Below are 17,729 nucleotides of genomic sequence, written 5' to 3' on the forward strand. Positions count from 1 at the left end.
AATCACAATAATTTAGGCTTGGCAGATGCTGTCAGACAAGCTAATGCTGTTTATCTGTGTAGCTCTGAGAACAAACACTAAATGACTGGATACTGTTTTTTGTTCTAGTTTCTGAAGTTTTATAAGCTTTTTCTAGAATGCTAGAAACATAGTATGGTCTTGCAATTCTGCAAATATCTTCTCTAAGATGAGATAATCTATATCTCCTAGATGCTAGCTGTTCATTAGCATCTGTCTTGCCAAGGCAGATATCACCCTAACAACATAATAAAAACGTCCTCATTCCTGCTAAAATTTCAGGTTTTTGTGAAGGAAAAAAATGAGGCAATGATAATAATTTTCTAAATCTTTTCAAAGAAATAACTAAATATGTGTCCCTCACTTCTGAATGTAACAAATCTGCCAAAAGGAAGCATGATTTAAAAAAAAAAAAAAAAAAGGAAACACCTTTAAAACAAACACTGGGATTTAATTTCTATTTCCAGTCTGCATCCCTCAGGATAACATGGTAATATTTGCCCCCACTCCTGAGGGGCTGTGAGAACATTTCCTGTGTCTCCACAGATTTCAGATTTTTAGCTCGTCTCCCATGAAGTCGCTGTTTTGTTGACTTGGACGTACACTTGGATCAGGAAATTGCCAGAACCATATTTGGGTAAGTATCTTGAGATGTTAAGCATGTTGAGCACCAATTCGCATCAAATCGACCATAAGGTGATTTGCTTTAGATGACATTACCCAGGCCTGGAAGAAAATACTTTATTCTTCAGTCTGGATGTGCAGAATAAAAGAGCTCGCTAAACGCAGCCAGAACTTGTTGGAAACTTCTGCAGCATCTTCAGTGTTACTGTGGATATATATATATATATATATATATATAATTTTTTGCTACACTCCTCCAGACTGATACCTTTGTAAAATGACATTATTTTGATCTTTAGCAACCTTTCTGCAAACTGTGACGTTAGCTAAAGGCTGCAGTCAAGCTAATGTCGAGGAAGTCCTACCTGAACTTTATTTCTGAGTCATCAGATCTAACGTAGTTGATGCCGGGGGTTAACGCAAAATGACCGAATCCTTAAAACCAAATCAAAAACAGAGTGTAGTTCTTATGTAAGCAGACTATTGGCAAATTTTATTATTACATTTCTCCCATCTAACAAATTTATGAGTTTCACAATCAAAAACACATGTGAAATTCATATGTCTGCATGGAGATTTAAAGATCTTCTAAAATATTTACTTTTTAAATGTTTCTAAGTAGCAGATACGGTGCAAAATACTGACCTGGCCTATATATTCAGTTTTCTAAGCTGTAAAAGCTGATGTTGCAATGTACATTAAGTGCAGTGCCTTCCCCGTGTCTCAGGAGAGCCCTGGTCTGGGGCATCGTCAGGCTTTTAAATGAGTCTCGGCGGCGGTCTGGACCTCTCTCTCTGTGCTCCTCCGGTCGCTGCGGCCGCGCGGCTCTACCTGGAGACCTGCTGAAAACCCACGGAGCACGTCTGCTCAGGCATTTTCCAACCAAACTGAATAATTGAGAGAATAGATGAGTCAATCTCAACGGAGATCTTACTACATCTCTCAGCTGCAAGTTTTTTCTTTTTCTTTTTTCTTCCCCCCTTCTTCATCTCACCTATCAGGAGGAAATAAACGCCTGGACTGAAACTGAATGAGGATTTCATTTGATTCGTGTGATTGGTTAGATTTGATTTGGCTTTTTGAGAGAGAATGGCTTTGGAACAGGCAATTCCTGGAATTTGGGTAGAGTAAAGATATTATGGATTTATTTTGGGCCTTTATTTTCTTGTCTCATATCTTTGTTGCTATGGTAACCTTCCACATCTCCCAAATTGCCCTTTCGTCTCCCTTATGGGTGGTCTGTATTTCCCCCCCACCTTTTCCCTCAACAATGCAACAGGCACTCGCAGGTTTTCTTTCCCCACTTATTTTTGTACGCTTCAACCCGGTTTTCATTTGGTCTGATTTTTTTCTTTTAGCCGCTTTTGACGTGGAATTGACGAGGCTGGACGCCAGATGTCAGCAAACGGAGCCAGCCAATCACAAAGAGAGAAGTCTGAACGCTTCAGGCCTCAACAAAGTCGCGTATCCCCCAGGCTCCTGGAGGCGAAGATTTCCAAACAGTGCATATAGTTCTCACCTCACACGCACTTGAGTTTATAATAATCCCAAATCGTGTCACTGAACACAAACAACCTCATGTGAAAACGCTCTGCCGTAAAGCCTGTATCAAAAAAGAAAGAGGAAGTGCTACCTTCCTTCATGCCACATCCTCTCAGTTGTGCTTGTCTTCCTTTTTGACCCTCAGATGACAGTTATCTGCAGTTGGGCCTGTTGATCTCACAGATCTCATTAGTGTCTCTTTTCAGATCGGAGCGCAGCCGTCCAACTTCCTGCACCCAGGGTTTTGACGCTTTTTTTTCTTTTTTTTTGAAGTCAACATCTTGTAGAGGGATTATTTCAGCAGAAACTCCCCCGGTCTTGTTGTGGTTGCTCTCTGGGAGCTAGCTGAAGGTAAGCTTATTCAAAAAGTCTTTGTGTTTATGACCTTGTTTGAAAGTTGCTGTCAACCTCAGGAAATAGAAGCCACACATGCATAAAACACATGTGAGGTTGGGGGGGGAAGAAAAGTTGCTCACGGAGGGTTTCCTCTTTTTTCCGGATCCAGGAAACTACAGCTCGACATGCTTCATGTCATGTCTGTTTTGTCAGGATGTGTGACTTTGGGCGTTCGCCGTGCTTTGTGTCTGAAACCGTAGGGGTTTAAAATATTCTGAGGTAGAGGCAGAGCCATGCGACCCTGCAGGGCTCTCCAGATCTCTGCTGTGTGAGCTGCTGACAAAAAGGAAGTGAGCAAACCTGACATTTCCTATTTTGGTGTAGAGAGTTTTTGATAAGATTTAGTGAGTTATGAGAGTTTTCTTTTCTTGTCTTGTTTTTTTAGAAACCACTACCTGTTTCAGATCTTTTGGTCTGAAACAGTTTGTCAGCGAAAGACTTTCATAGGTGGAACCTTTAGAGTGACTCAAATGTTTTCACACCCCTCATTCGTAAACTTCAGCGTATCTCATCAGGGCTTTTGCATTGGACCAACATTAAATACAGGAGCATTGTGAATGGAAAGAAAATAAAACTTCTACAAGAACATTTGCAAGTCTTTTAGGATAAATGGCTTGCTCAACTTGTCACAGAGGGTTGATTTTGTTGTGATTTGCAGTTGTTGTTGGTTTGGACCCAAAAGCAGAGAAGTGAGGCAGCGACTGAATTTGATGATTTAATGAATATTTCTAGCAAGTACAAAAGTCCAGGCAGCACAGGTGAGCAAAAGGCTAGGAGCTCAATCACTGGCAGTGTCCTAATAAGTTGGCATACCAAAACTATTCCTAGAACAGGAATGTCAGTGTTTCTTGCCACTGGGGGGCAACAAACTACGCTATTACAGGCAGCAATTTTAACAGAACAACAACATGACGTGTGACGGCTAAGACGAGGATCCGATGGGGGAACACAGACACGGGTGGGATTAAATACACAAGAGGTAATCAGGAAACGTGAGACACAGTTGGGCGGACATGACGACACAGACACTAATTAACATACAGAAAAACCAAATCCTCACAGATTTGTAGTTTTGCAATACTCTTTGTGTTATTGCATAATGCACTGACAGCAGACTGTTCGTTTGTCTAGAAAGTTCAGTTCATTTGTGGAGTTGTGAATGCGCAATCAAACTCTGATGCGGACAGAACAAAAAAAGCAAACTCTGGTTCTCCTACAAACCTCGGGTCTCGTCTCGGTTGGAGAGAACTCTGGCGTGGTTGAATGCCGAGCGGACCGGAGACCGCTCTGAAAGCAGAAAGCGGACTACAGCGCAGGGTATTCTGGGTAAATACAACCAAAACAAACACTAGCGGGAGAAATGGACCTTACCAAGCTCCGCCCAGAAACGCCCCTCGAAAGTCCCATGTGACTTCATGTCTCACATTAACCTCCTTGCAGAGCTGAGCTTCTATGGGATTTTTTGTTTTGACTGACTCTGCAGAGTATTTCTGAGTCGATTAGTTTAGCATTTCTGCCGGATTTTCACAAAATATCAGCCACGACAATGGAACCAACAAGTTCATGTCATCTTTTTTGGACGACATCAAGATGTTTTAGCCATGCAATGCCTCCAACATTGTGCAAGTTGCAGCTAAATGCTACCAGTCGATAAGGAAAACAGCAGATCCTCACACCCTCAGCATAAATATAACTGTGGACAAGATCACTGATGCCTATTGTTCTTGCAAGGCTGGGTAAGTCGGGCATTCATGGTTTTGTGGGTTCGAATGTGCCTAGGACTTATACACGGTACTCTGTGCTAGCGTGGCTAACACAATTACAGTTTAGTAAAAGCTAGCGTGGCTAACACGATTACAGTTTAGTAAAAAGCCTTTTCAGGTGAAATAATATCTTTAATGCATGTCAGATACGGTACACATTGCATATTGATCTGTTCAGCAAACGTAAGGCTGTAACAGACAGGCTTCAGGATGTACAAGTTGTATCGGTACTGCCATTATGCTGTACTTGGCTAAAAGGTTTTCATAATGGATGTGTTTATTATTGGCTATTTTTTTCATTCACTAAACACAAAGAAAGCAAAGCAATAATACTTACGCCAGCAGACAATCCTTTGTTCTTATTGATCCTACGACGGTTGAGCTGCAAATGCGGTCGTGCACAAGCTTTAATCCAAGCAAGGCTTTCCTTTTCAGATTTTGGAAATCTGTGAATTTTAGTTCCACAAACACGATCAGGATACCTGACATCGCCTGTACAGATACCCCACTGACGGAGAACCATTTTTTTCGAGTCCTGACGCAAAAACTTTCTGTCGGTCTGGTAGTCCACAATGTACATTAGCATGAGTTTGTGAGCCGGTAACCCACGTGATAGCTGCACTGTGACGTAAAATGGACATTAGCCAATGAAAGGCGGGCCCTGTGGTAAGGTCCATGGCTTGCGGTCTTTTACCAATATCAAAAGAGAACTCTACAACCAACGCTACTCTAACTTTGTTTAAGAAAAAAAAATCCTCTGAACAATGTCTTGTTCTGAGGTTTTTGTGTCATTTCCTTCAGTGATTCTCAGTGTTTTTAGTGCAGCGCCACCACAGGCAAGGGGGAGAATGTTTTTTTCAAAAGGTTTGTTTTGTTTGACAAAGTGAGGTGAAAACGAACAGCACCACTTGAAAATGTAACAAATGTTCTGGTACAAAATCGAATCTACTAGAATATCAAGTGTGAAAACACCTTAAGTGACATCTGATGGGAGTTGGTTGAAATAGGGGACTTCACAATTATACACCACTGACATATTTCATAAATTCTCAACAAGGTTTCCCCCAGAAAACTTGCTAAGCCTGGTGGTTGGGTGCAAGCACAGTCATTCATCCAGTGGCCCGTCGTGTTTTTGAGTTGAAAAATGTTCAAAGTTAACAGGAAATTTGAAAATATCACTTGATAATGTGTTAATGAAAGATTGAATATTAAAACCTGAACACGAACTATAAAGCCTTAAAAAATTGAAACATTTTAAAAAAGACTTAAGTAAGTAACTTAAGTAAGTAAGTGCCTGGTGGACGCACAAGTAAAGTCTGGTGGCCTGCCAGTCTTATGATATACTGAGGGAAATCCTGCCGAAATAAAATACACTAAAATTTGTGGTGGCAGTGTAAGAACATGTGAAAGAAAAGAAACATTTGCAAGATGCTGCAAACATTTCAACTATAAGCTGCCTGTGAGTAGAATCGACATCCTCCCTTCCAGCAAATCTATTCCCAGCAGAAACAGGAGTCAGTTTGCTATGAACACATACTAAGCTATTTCTGAAAGAGGGACTTTCTTCCAACACCCCTGATAAGAAGTGTTTCTTCATTCTGCTGCCGTTTGCATGTTCAGCTCTTCCTCAGACTGTGTTTGATTGAGAGCCTCCGACTCCTCTGCAGATTCGTGCCAACAGGTCAGCAAAGCGACCGAGCCATCCAGAGGAGGGGAGATGGAGGCCGCCGCTTTCGAGTACCACAAAAAGGAGGAAGACCTGGAGGTGGAGTCTTTTCAAGGTATGTTTGTCTTGAATGAAGTGGCAGGTTGTACCGTTTTCAGACACCCACTTGCCTTTTTTGGCCATTTTCCTTCAAATTGATTCAGGATTTCTTGCGTTTCAAATATTTAACCAGCCTCATAATTTTGCAAATTATGATAATTTAGTGCAAAGTTTGCATTTTTAATGGACTTTTAGTGCAACTTTTAGAGCAACTTTGCATTAAAAGTGTTATTATTTACCCAATGACACTTCATGACAACTGTCATAAACATTCATAAAGACTTCTTCATGTTCATGACAGGTGTTATGTCATGTTTATGACAGTGTCATGTCAGTCTTATGTACACCCCTTCAAATAAAGTGTTACCCAAATATAAGAGCGCTTCCACAAGTTGACATATTACTCCCTATATGATATATTTTCCATCTTGTTCCTTTTTTCATGCCTTAATGGTTTTATGAGAAGATGTTTTGACCCTCACAACAACTCCTGACTGCATGAGAAAACAGTGGTGCTGATAGTAAAAGTTGGAGGGAAAATGAAAGCCCTGCGGAGTCAAGAGATGATTTTCAGCAATCGCAGTCCATTTGGTCCTTTTTATCCATTATCCATAAAGCATTTAAGTGTATTTTTCCGGCCAAAAAGATTCCTGACAATGTCAAAAAAATAAAATTACTGAAAACGTTTTCACTTCTGGCGCAGGAGAGAAGAGGAAGCTCATCCAGCCGACATCCTTGAAAGACCCCAAGCTTGAAAACCTAAAGCAGGTAGAAGATAAGTCTTTTCATCAACAGAAAAGAAAATATATTATCTCTGATACATGTTTCCTTGCACAAGAATTTTCTTTGCCTTTTTGTAATTTCATTTTGTAACAACCTCAAACTTTGACACATTTTTATTTCATTGAGACAGAGCGACACATGTGAATTGGAAGTAAAAGTTATCAAAACATTTTTCTAACTTGAGATTTAAAAACTACATGAAACTACACAAGCTAATGCAAACGGATGCCGTACTTTTCAGAAATGTTTTAAAGTAAAAAAAAGTCATAAAATTTTTTTTTTCACGTCACATTTTCTTGTCATAAAATCTCATTAACATGCATTGGATTTTGTGGTAGTAACATGACAAAATATGTAAAAGTTTAAAGGTTATGAATTTTGACAAAGATACCATTAGATCAGAGCTTTGTGGTGTTTTAACTGAATATAAATATATGCACTTTTGCATATGAATGTATGGCACCGAACATCAATTATACCTCATAAGAGAGAGAGAGGGAAGGTTTAGTGAAAGTTTAATGAACATAATTATAAGAGGTGATAGGAGACAGATCAGACTGTCTCAGTGGGGAGTCTGACGGATCGCAGTTTAAAGCCCTTTGTCGCAGGTAAAAATAGCAACCTAAGTGTTTCAGGCACATAATGTTATAAATAAACCCTCAAATCAGAACAAAATGCAAGTGAAACAGCAGCTTTTCCCATATCTGTCCATTTCGTTCTCACGTCGTCTCTGAGAACAGACAAAGCTCATTTAAGAAGCAGCCAGGCTCTCGTGCTGTTATCTAATTTTTTTTTTTCATCTGCTGCATTGGGAAAAGAAAAACGTTTGTGAGATGATGAGGTGTTTGATGTTTCTGACTGTGTGATTAATTGTGTCCTGAGAGGCCTTGGTGGACTGGATCAATAAGACTCTGAAAGCAGAGCACATCGTGATACAGAGTCTGGAGGAGGATCTGTACGATGGACTCGTCCTCCATCACCTGCTGGGTGAGACATTACACGTTTGATGTCCCATTAAATCACTCAATGGTGATTTCAATAGCTGGATCGAGAACAAATGAAACGGGCAGTCCCAGAAGCTTAACCCCGAGCTCATAAATAACGTCTTCCTGGTTTCTGCAGCCAGATTAGGCAACGTGAAGCTAGAGGTGGAGGAGATAGCGCTGACCGGCTCCTCTCAGCTCCGTAAGCTGGAAGCCGTCATGAAAGAGCTGGACAAGATGCTGGGCGTGGAGGACGGCTGCCCGATCAAATGGGACGTCAAACGTGAGTCAACGCAATTCGACTTGGACTCGGCAACAAAAAGGCAACAAGTGAACAAATGTCCCCTTCTGGCACCGACTTCAGCTTCATTTCACGACAGGCTTTGGTGCTCGCTTGAGGGTGTCATCTAAGCTCACACCAGCTGGAAGGAATTTGAAAAGGGAGATCGAGTTAGTTTGAGAAAAATAAGACCAAGAAAGCATGGGAAATTTTCCCAGATTTTATAAGCAAATGATTATCTGAATGTGAAATTTGTGTGCACATATTTTTAGGGCGTCTTCTTTTTGTGATGACGTGACCTTCTGATGATGCTGCGCGATGTGACTCTCAATTTAATCCAGGTGTTACAGAAAAATCTGTGACCAATCATTTTCTGTGACCGCAGGGGGCGGTGGTGCGATTATTCTGGCCAGAATAATCTGTGACCAGTGTGATTTTAGCTATTTGAGGGTTAAATATTGTTATAAATACACTCAGATTGTAGTGATGAGGTGGTAGAACTCTGAAAAATAGTTGTTTTAAACTCTGACATTATTTACAGGCCTGTGCAGTAAGATCACAGATTATTCTAGTCAGAATAATCTGTCCATTTCTTAATCTGTTACCGATTTATTAAACAATCACAGATGGTTTACATATTTTAACGACGGCACATAGGGATTCAATGCGATGGTCAGTGTTCAGCCTCAAATACAAAGTAATACATTATATTTTCTCCATAAATGCCTAATAAAGGAGCCATGAATCTTAAAATCCCGGTTGTATCAGTATTTACCCAGTATTTGCTCTCTATCGCCCCCTGCGGTTACGGAAAATGATGGGTCACAGATTCTTCTGTAACACTTGTTTTGGAAATTGCAGCTCCTAAAAATGACAGGGCTCTTTTAGTTTGAGTGTCACTTGAATTCAGACTGGTTTCTCAGCATGTTGATACCTCAGCAAACATTGCTTTGCCATTTTCTCCCCCCACAAATGCTGGAGACAGTGCGTTTTGAAGACTGGTGAAGTGCAGTTTACTGCCTATTTGTTTAGTTTTTTTCTTAAAGGCATGGTTCTCAGAAAGAAAGATGAGGTATATTAATACTCATAAGAGATATGAGGTGAGTAATTTTAGCTAGGTAGCTAATTGCTAGCTTCCTACCTCTGGCAGTAACACTAAAGTCCAGTAGGTTATGCTAGCTGCTATTCTCACTGACAAGCTAACTACCGTTAAGCTAAAAGCAATGCAGCTATTTCTTTGTGTTTTATGCATTTACCAGACAGACATGTTTTCAAGGCATAGGAAGGTTACAGGTATCAAAATATTACAATTTGCTTAATATGTGTCCCTGTTTTTTCTGAGTCATGAAGCCGTTTTTGAGAACACCCCTGAACGTCTTCTCCTGAACGTCTTTCTCCAGAATTACCCATTTTAGTTGTGCTTCTATTTTGTTTGTCCAAGATCTTTTTGGTTTATCTTAGTTGCCACACCATATGTCTTTGAGATCTGTCACATCAGTCCAAGCTGAACGTTTTTTTGTTTTGTTCTCCGTTGTTTGCCTGTCAGTCATCCACAACAAAGATCTCCTAGCTACCGTTCATCTGCTGGTTGCCATGGCAAAAGCCTTCCAGCCTGAGCTAAATCTGCCACCGAATGTGAAGATAGACGTTGTCACAGTAGAAGTAAGTCTTTTCAACCCCAGACCTGCCTGGTGAAATTCCCACACAGCTTTGGCTAACTTTTCATTTTAACCCAGGTAAGCAAGAGCGGAATCAAATCTGAGGTGCAGACCGAAGTCCTGACAGAGGACAGGTGAGTGGATTTCTGCGTCTTGCTTGTGTCTTATTTCATTTATAAAAAAAAAATAAAAAAAAACAACACAAAAGTCATATCACATTTATTCTCTTCTTCTGCAGCAACACAGGCTCAGGCTCGTCCAGCTGTCCTGGAAGTGAGTGAGAGTGGTCAGAGGTTGAGCTGAAGTGACATCTTGAATGTCATCCAAACTCCATTAAAGCCTGCTAACACATTTTTCTGGATGTCTCACCAACCCAGGGGAAGATCCTATTGAGCAACTGCTGAAGCTTGAGGCTACCAAGGTCAACACAGTGAAGAAGGTAAAAAAAAACAAAAAAAAATGGACGACAGGAGGAGACATGCTGGCATTGTTCAAGGTGTTGATGCTCTCAACTTTAGAGATTTGTAAAGTTAATGCATAAAATACACCTCATATTGTGTGGGCTTGTGGTCCGCACTTCAACCTTCTCTGCAGTGAGCAAGTCTGCTCAGTCCTGTCACTGTAACATTTTCTTTTTTTAGGGATTATCCCATGTTGCAGATCTAAACTACAAAAAGTCCAGTCAATTTAACATCTCTTTACAAAAATAGGCCAACGAGAAAATAATGGACCTTTGATTTTTGAATCCGTGATGTAAAATGATCCAATTAAAGCAGAATGCTTTAGTTAGCTCCATAATTAGCAGTTGATTAGGTGGGACAAGGCTAGGCATGTTTATTAACACAGCAGGATCCATACTCAAGGTAATTCAAAGTGCTAAAAACTGTTCAAGAAAAGATAAAGCAATAATTGTCATCATTTAAAGATGACATAAAAGGAAATAAACAGTCAAATGCACATTTACACATTTAGACAAGACAAGTGTAATTTCCTTGATCCTCAAAGCTGGCTTACCCTGTTGATGTCAGCCAATGACGGTGACCTCTGCCAGTGGCGCAAAAAGTGGGTATGCAGGGTATGCAACGCATAGGGGCGCAGCACCAGAGGGGGCGCCAAAACCCCGTCTGGAGGGGGCGGTGTGCCGATGATGGTTTCCCATACACTTCAGCGCGCCTCGCTCTCCTTCACCTCGCGCACATAACGAGGTAAATGTATAGCGAGTTTTACCTTTCACGTATCGTCACCCTGACTCTTTCCCATGGGGGGAGGGGAACGGGGTTGCCGATCTATGTTTTCGCATCCATCTGAATAATGTGTAGTTGCGCCACTGGCCTCTGCACCCGGCCAGTCAGGGCTGTGATAAAAGTGGCCTGACATTTGCCCACTTTGGTGCATCGATCCTTTCACAAAACACTGGGAGGCAGAAAAAAGGCGCCTTAATCCGGCCTTGAAGTGTTTTGTAAGAGCTAATAATGCTTCCAGTCCTGATTTAAAGAATCCAATAGTTTCTGGACGTCGGGTTTACAGGGAGTTCGTTCCAGAGCTGGGGAGCGTAGAAACTAAATGTTGTCCGCGCTGGTCCTAGCAACACTGAGTTAACAAGTCTCTGAAGACATGAGGTGTCTAAAAGGTTCCCACAAGACGTTCAGGTCCAACACCATTCTGTGAAGTTCAATAACACCATTTAAAAATCTAGCCTTTTACTAACAGGGACTCGGTGCAATCCTGTGGTGTGATCCATTTCCCTGGTGCTGGTCAGTACGGTGGCAACAAGGTTTTGGTTAAGCTCTGATTATTTGTCTTACATATACCAGTGAAGGCGCCGTAAATATGACTTAACCTAGTGAAGCTAAGTTTCCACTTTACACTTTTGACTTAGTAGGTCTGGATCTAAAACCACACCAAAGTTGCTCACATGTTCTGTCATTTTTAGCCTAATTAGATCTAGTTGAGTGCTGATCTCAAACATTTCATTTTCAGTACCAAAAAGAAAGGGGAAAAAAAGCAGACTAAGTGACTATAAAGGATTTATAGAATAAATTGTGTTATCAGCATAGTTACGTTAAGCAAGTAAATCTGTAAAAATGTAGCCTGGAGGAACACCGCATGTGATTGTTGTTCACTCAGACACAGCTTTTCCAAATGACATAATGAAGTCTTGATTTGCTACATTAGATGTTTTGCAGTTTCACAAATACCCATCAACTCTACTGTTTGCCAATATTTTATGACCAGCAACTGCATCAAATGAAGCACTGACATCCAGTAAAGTAAAGACAGATGCATTTGATGCAAAACTATGTCAGTCTTTGATCTGTGATGTGTCTCAAGCCAAGCTGGCCACTAAAGAGAACATTTTTCATCAATACAACTTATTTGTTGATGAGCTGACATTTCAGTTTTCCTCCTTGCCAATAATCTTCATACTGCTGGACCTGCATGTTTATATGATGTACTGTCATAGTTTTGTCTCTCTAAGAGGAAATACTCTGTTTGTGGAACCAAGCAGCCGATGTTGTGAGGTGACGCTGTCATTACTTGTAGATCAATGCCCTATTGGCAACCTTAGATGTGCTTATTGTGCTCAAATGTGTTTCACTGAGCTTTCTCAACAGGATTGCCTTCAAATCTCCAGATATTTCTGAGTCCAACTCTCAAAGGACTGTTTTCATCCACATTCTCTAATCTAATCATATGTTCAGTGTTCAGTACAAGTAGAAACCATTAAAAGTGAACTAATTCGAGGTGTCTTCAGGATGCCAGCGATGACCAGCATTTTGATCCTTCACAGGTTTTACTGTGAAGGATTAATATAAGAATACAACGCAGATAAAAGGCAAAGAATATGCACTTGGTGGTTTTATCGCCAGAGGAAAATCACACTCTGCCTGTTCCATTAGTTTTTATCTGCTGTTTATTTAGCTGCCATTCAACAAACTACAGTTAAACTTTGTGAATTTTAGTGACTTAGCCAAGTGTCTCTTTTCCTTCTCCAGTTAATTTTCAGCTGTTGGGCCAATTTATTGCGTGACTTTTAGTAATGGCTGCACACAATAACAGATGCTACTTTATTGTGAGCCTGATTACATAATCCCCTACTGTCGCTGACACTACAGTGGATGGCTTTGGTGACAGCACCTTTACTTACTCACTCACTTCTCAACTTCCACTTTCAGGCCATCTTACACTTCGTCAACCAGAACATGGCACCGCTGGGTCTGCAGGTGGCTGATATGGACAAACAGGTACAATCTGACGGTTTGTTTACTGCAGGCTGCCGAGTAATAAATAAAAATAGGCCCGACGTTTAGCTTGCCTGAGATTTTATCACTGTTCATATTGACGAGATCCAAAGTCCTGCGTTTCTGTCCCAGTTTGCTGATGGAGTGATATTGCTGCTGCTGATTGGCCAATTGGAAGGCTTCTTCATCCCGCTGGTTGACTTCCACCTGACCCCTGCTAACGACGCCGAGATGGTAGAGTATATGGGATTTTAAAGTTTGAAGTCTTCTTTTCATCAAATTTCAGCATCTTAACATGAAGTTTTTATATTTAAAATAAACGGTTGTGCGATGAAGTCCTTCACTCTACTAGGATTTCTAAAAACCTTTGCTTTTGTGTGTAATTTCTTATCTAACCATTCAGAAACAGGCACAAGTGCCTATTATGATGCATGGTTTTGATCAAATGTATTTATGCAATTAACATCATAAAGCACTCATGCCGTGCCAATATATTTGATCTTAATTTACGTTTGGCCAACAGGATGCGGCCTGTGAAGGTAAAACCTCTTTTATCTGAAATACGACGGGTCATGAATGATTCACTGGGGAAACGACATCCGCTAACATCTTTCCTCTCAGACATATCGACGGTAAAATGATATGAACAAAATAATCAAGAATATATTTTTGTGCCTGATGTTTAGCAGTTATATGTTAAGGACTTTCCACACTCCTATTACCAATAGTGAGAAGATTTGATGTCAAAAACACAAGGCGTGGCTGCAACTGCAAAATGAAATATTGATGTCATATTGGAACATAATTCGTATTTAAGGAGATAAAACAGGTTTTAAATGTAAATTAGCATTTTTTTAAACTCACTTTGATAAATAAGTCGTCTTTTTTTGCGCTTTGTTTTGGACTGCAGCTTCATAATGTGACATTAGCCCTGGATTTCCTGGATGACATCGGCCTGCACCTGCCCAATATTGACCCGCAAGGTGAGGAAAATGACGTCACTTTCTAGTGGAGCAAAAAACACAATCACAACACGGCGCAAAACGACGCTTGATGGCAGAAAAAAATCTAGTGTCTGTAAAATTACTGCAAACCGAGTCAGATAGCTGAAAGCGCCCCTGCTTCAAGACAGCAGTGTCAAACTAATTCATATTATCTCCTCTATCGGCAGCATTTATCCGGCTGAAATGGGAAAAGCTAAAAATCTGTTTGTGTGTCAGGCGGGACGCTTTGTCAACGGAGGATTTAATCGCTGGAGTGGAGAGAGGGATCGATGGTGTTCCACAGGGAAAAGATGAAATTGTTCAGGGAATATAAATGAGCGTGACTTCGTGTCTTAGTATTTATACCTGAAGATGATTTTCTCCGTCTCAGGCCACCATCGTTCCTTTAGAGAGGAGCAGCAGAAAAGGCGGCCTCAAAGGGACAATGTTGTCTTGATGTCCTCTGATAGGAAAAGGGATTTAACCCGGCTCCTCTGCTGCAGGAGCGTTTGCCTGGGAGGAGGAATCCATGTTCATGAACCGTGCTATCCTGGATATTATTATCGGGCTCAAAATGTTGATTGTATCTATGTACTATAAAAAAAAGAGTGTTTTTTAACTGCTATTTGAAAATTATCATACTAATGATACAATTATAAACCTCTGAATATGAGTTTTTCATCCAGCAAAAAAAAAAGACATTTCTCCTTTTGATGCTTTCAGCCAATTTACAGCATGCAATGCTTAAAAAGACAAAACTCGATATTGTAGTACATTGGACAAAATGTTTCCTGTTTTTGGTCAAACTGGATTATCAGAATTATTTCTATTAGCAAAACGGCAGAAAAATTTTAGACTTTTAGAGAATTGTTTTTGTACTTCAAATTGAGGAGAAATATGCCTGGGAATAATTTGGGAACACACAGATAGCAATTTTATGATTTAGTAAGTTTCCGATTAAGGTTAATGAATGCAACATTTGAATTAAATGGTAGCGCACCTGAGGATTTCAGCCTCCAACACGCTGCTCACTTTGTGACATCATGGAGCAAATCTTAAAAATATCAGGCAAAATTATGGACCTCGATAACTCCGGTTCATTTTGGGGGACAGTTTTCATCTGTTAAAGTATAAAAACCAGTCAGTAATCATTGTGTCTCACAGATAAATGTGTTGTGGTGTGAAATGTAGCTTTAGCTGCAGGCTGAAGCTGTTCAGTGACACTCATCATTCGCGTTGACACAAGCTGAAAGGCCGCTACGAGAGGAAGAAGGCATTGCTCTAAAGGGAACATAAAAAGCACAGTTACGGTTTGCAGAAGCACTCATTTGGTAAATATTGAGTTAAATATCTGTGTTTTGGAGCAGCCATTTCAAAACTCAGATCTTAGTCCCGCTGAAGATCTTTAAGCAGATCTGAAAAGGTGTGTGAACAGTTCAGTTGTTACCTGTCTGGAGGAATCAGCCAAAATTCCTGCCAGTTGCGAGAAACTTCGGGAAGGATACAGAAAAATGTAACTAAATTTGCATGGCTTTGGATGGTTTCACAAAGTACTGTATAATACAGCAACGTAATGAATCAACTAAAATCTTTATCGTCCCGTGCAGTGTAGTATTTAACCACTTCATGACTTTTTATTGCATTGAATGTAGTTGCACAGTAAAACATTGCAGTAAATAATATTGGAGAAAATACCACTAGAATATTAGAAAAATTTTTATGATATTTTTATAGTACTGGGTGTTTATTAACATAAAAATATTGCACGACAATGTAAACCACAGGTTACTCTCATGCGCTAAGTAGCAAATATAATCAATGGCTGTATAACTTTTTTCACTGCAAATGGGAGAACAATGAAGCAAGGAAAACAACTTGACATATCTGGACCTGAATCCATCAATACCAAACAGATTGATTTGGTTTCGAATCCATCAATAACCAAACAGGTCAATCTTTCCTCTCCGTAGATCTGTTACCGACTGGATGATGATCTGGCTGAGTTTCAGCTTCCCTCTTACAGGCACTCAAACTCGCCCGTTCTCTTCTCCACCGGACGCGCACGGCGCCTTTTCAACCTTAAAATAAATTCCTGGCACTATAACTGATCATGTAAAGACTGGCGCGATTAATCTAAGCCCAGAGGTAGCAGTTAATTTAATTCATTTTTACTGTCTTTTTAATTAACACCATAATTGCTGTAATGAAAGGAGGAATTCCAGGACTAAAGGCTTTTAAACAGGAGCATGCCGTGCGCGTTAATTAGATGAGCGAGCGATGGAGTCAATCTTAATGTCACGTTCATTCACTTATTGAGTCCCACCAAGGACAGAGAGATCACATTTCTGCCTAATGGATTTTTCTTGTCCTCCTGATCTGTTGACCCGCCTGAGTGGATTGTGAGAGGAGCTATTAGCTAATGTCCACAAAGTGTCGTCGCAGTCACGCCGCTTCGACTTGGCCAGGCTGATTACGTAACGTTTGTCCTGTGAATATTGTGACAGATATCGTCTCTCAGGACGTCGCCGCCACCTTGAAGGTCCTTTACGCCCTGTTCAGGAAGCACAAAAGGAACTGAGGGAGGAAGACGCTGGATGAAGACGAGACGAGCTGCTGGAAATAAACAAGAAGACGGGAGGGGAAAAGTGTTTGCTGTGTAATTTATTGCTGTATTTTTGTTTTTTGGCTTGTACAGATTTAGACAAAAACAGTGGGATCTATTTTGGAACATGTTAGCTTTTATGAATAAGGGCATTTTATGTAGTATAGGCTAATTGTGTTTTGAAAAAAAACCCCATATTTTTTGTAAATATCTTGAGAACTTAGGTTGAAAAGTATCTTCTCTTGATTAAGAAAAGGTATTAAATTTTACTTTTATTAAATTGGAGGACAGCAAATACTTCAGTGTTGGTGGCAGCAGCAAACTGCTTAAGTGAGTCAGAAAACTGATATTTCTTTAAGACTCTGCACACCTGACAGAGCCTCAGGTAGAGAAGCAAGAGAAGCAGCTGATTGGAGTCGGTGTATGCAAATAAATCTTTACATCCAGAAAACTGCTAACGTCTGACTGGCATCACAGGAAAAAAAGATGGCTGGCAGCAGAAAAGTAAGTAAGAAAGGAAAGAAAGAAACAGTCATTCACAGTTTAGAGCAGATTTTGTTTTACAGGTTTTCCGTGCTGAAACTTTTCAGTGATGTGCCAAATTTGAATTTGTTTTACTGTTACCACTAAAACTTTAGCAAAGTTTTGTCTACTTTCATATTTATGAATGTTATTGTGAATAATATGTTTTTCTTGACAGTGACGGTATCATCAATATCAGCGGTTAGAGTTTTAAATCGTAACCGCAGATGGACGATTAATATAAAGAAATATTCAAGGTACAGCATGTGGATGTAACGTAATCGACTGCATAAATATTAGGTCATATGTGTCCTTGGTTGTGTATGTATTTCCATAAAGCTTCACTCCCCTGGTAACACAATTCATGTGTCTCCTCTTATATTTCAAATTCAGCCTGAAGAAATTGTTTATAGTTGTTGCATCACTCCCTAAAATGATATTGATGCTTCCTCCTGTGTTTCTGCTAATGTTATCTGTATAAAACTCCTTTTCACAGGAGTTTTATACAGATAAAAACTTCCTGTGTTTCTCACCACAGGAAGTGGTAAGAAACATTAGAAAAGCATGC

The 17,729-nt window shown here is 40.2% G+C and overlaps 1 protein-coding gene across 4 annotated transcripts; it reads left to right on the top strand.

Annotated features, from left to right (window-relative positions):
• Positions 1-346: 346 nt before the first annotated feature.
• parvg (parvin, gamma) lies at positions 347-17,522 on the top strand. 4 transcript variants are annotated; one of them, XM_081607852.1, is made up of 14 exons: positions 347-655; positions 2,001-2,535; positions 6,011-6,124; positions 6,812-6,876; positions 7,776-7,878; positions 8,014-8,157; positions 9,701-9,816; positions 9,891-9,946; positions 10,051-10,085; positions 10,190-10,251; positions 12,989-13,057; positions 13,187-13,288; positions 13,965-14,037; positions 16,542-17,522. In XM_081607852.1, the coding sequence occupies exons 3-14, from the start codon at positions 6,061-6,063 to the stop codon at positions 16,613-16,615; spliced, it is 963 nt and encodes a 320-aa protein (XP_081463978.1). In that variant the 5' UTR covers positions 347-655; positions 2,001-2,535; positions 6,011-6,060; the 3' UTR covers positions 16,616-17,522. The 4 variants fall into 4 exon arrangements, with proteins under 4 accessions (XP_081463978.1, XP_081463979.1, XP_008430998.2 ...); XM_081607853.1 differs by having other exon boundaries at positions 2,458-2,535; XM_008432776.3 differs by lacking the exon at positions 347-655 and having other exon boundaries at positions 893-2,535.
• The last annotated feature ends 207 nt before the right edge of the window (positions 17,523-17,729 follow it).

The sequence above is a fragment of the Poecilia reticulata genome, chromosome 6, assembly GCF_904066995.2.
Source record: "Poecilia reticulata chromosome 6, P_reticulata-male-v2, whole genome shotgun sequence".
Taxonomy (NCBI): domain Eukaryota; kingdom Metazoa; phylum Chordata; class Actinopteri; order Cyprinodontiformes; family Poeciliidae; genus Poecilia; species Poecilia reticulata.

Excerpts from the sequence above, each read along its gene's own strand:
- parvg (XM_081607851.1), top strand. The coding sequence starts at position 4,292 with ATGCCTATTGTTCTTGCAAGGCTGG. Across the intron at positions 4,317-6,010 it reads TATTGTTCTTGCAAGGCTGG|ATTCGTGCCAACAGGTCAGC; the intron begins GTAAGTCGGGCA and ends ACTCCTCTGCAG. Across the intron at positions 8,158-9,700 it reads GATCAAATGGGACGTCAAAC|TCATCCACAACAAAGATCTC; the intron begins GTGAGTCAACGC and ends TTTGCCTGTCAG.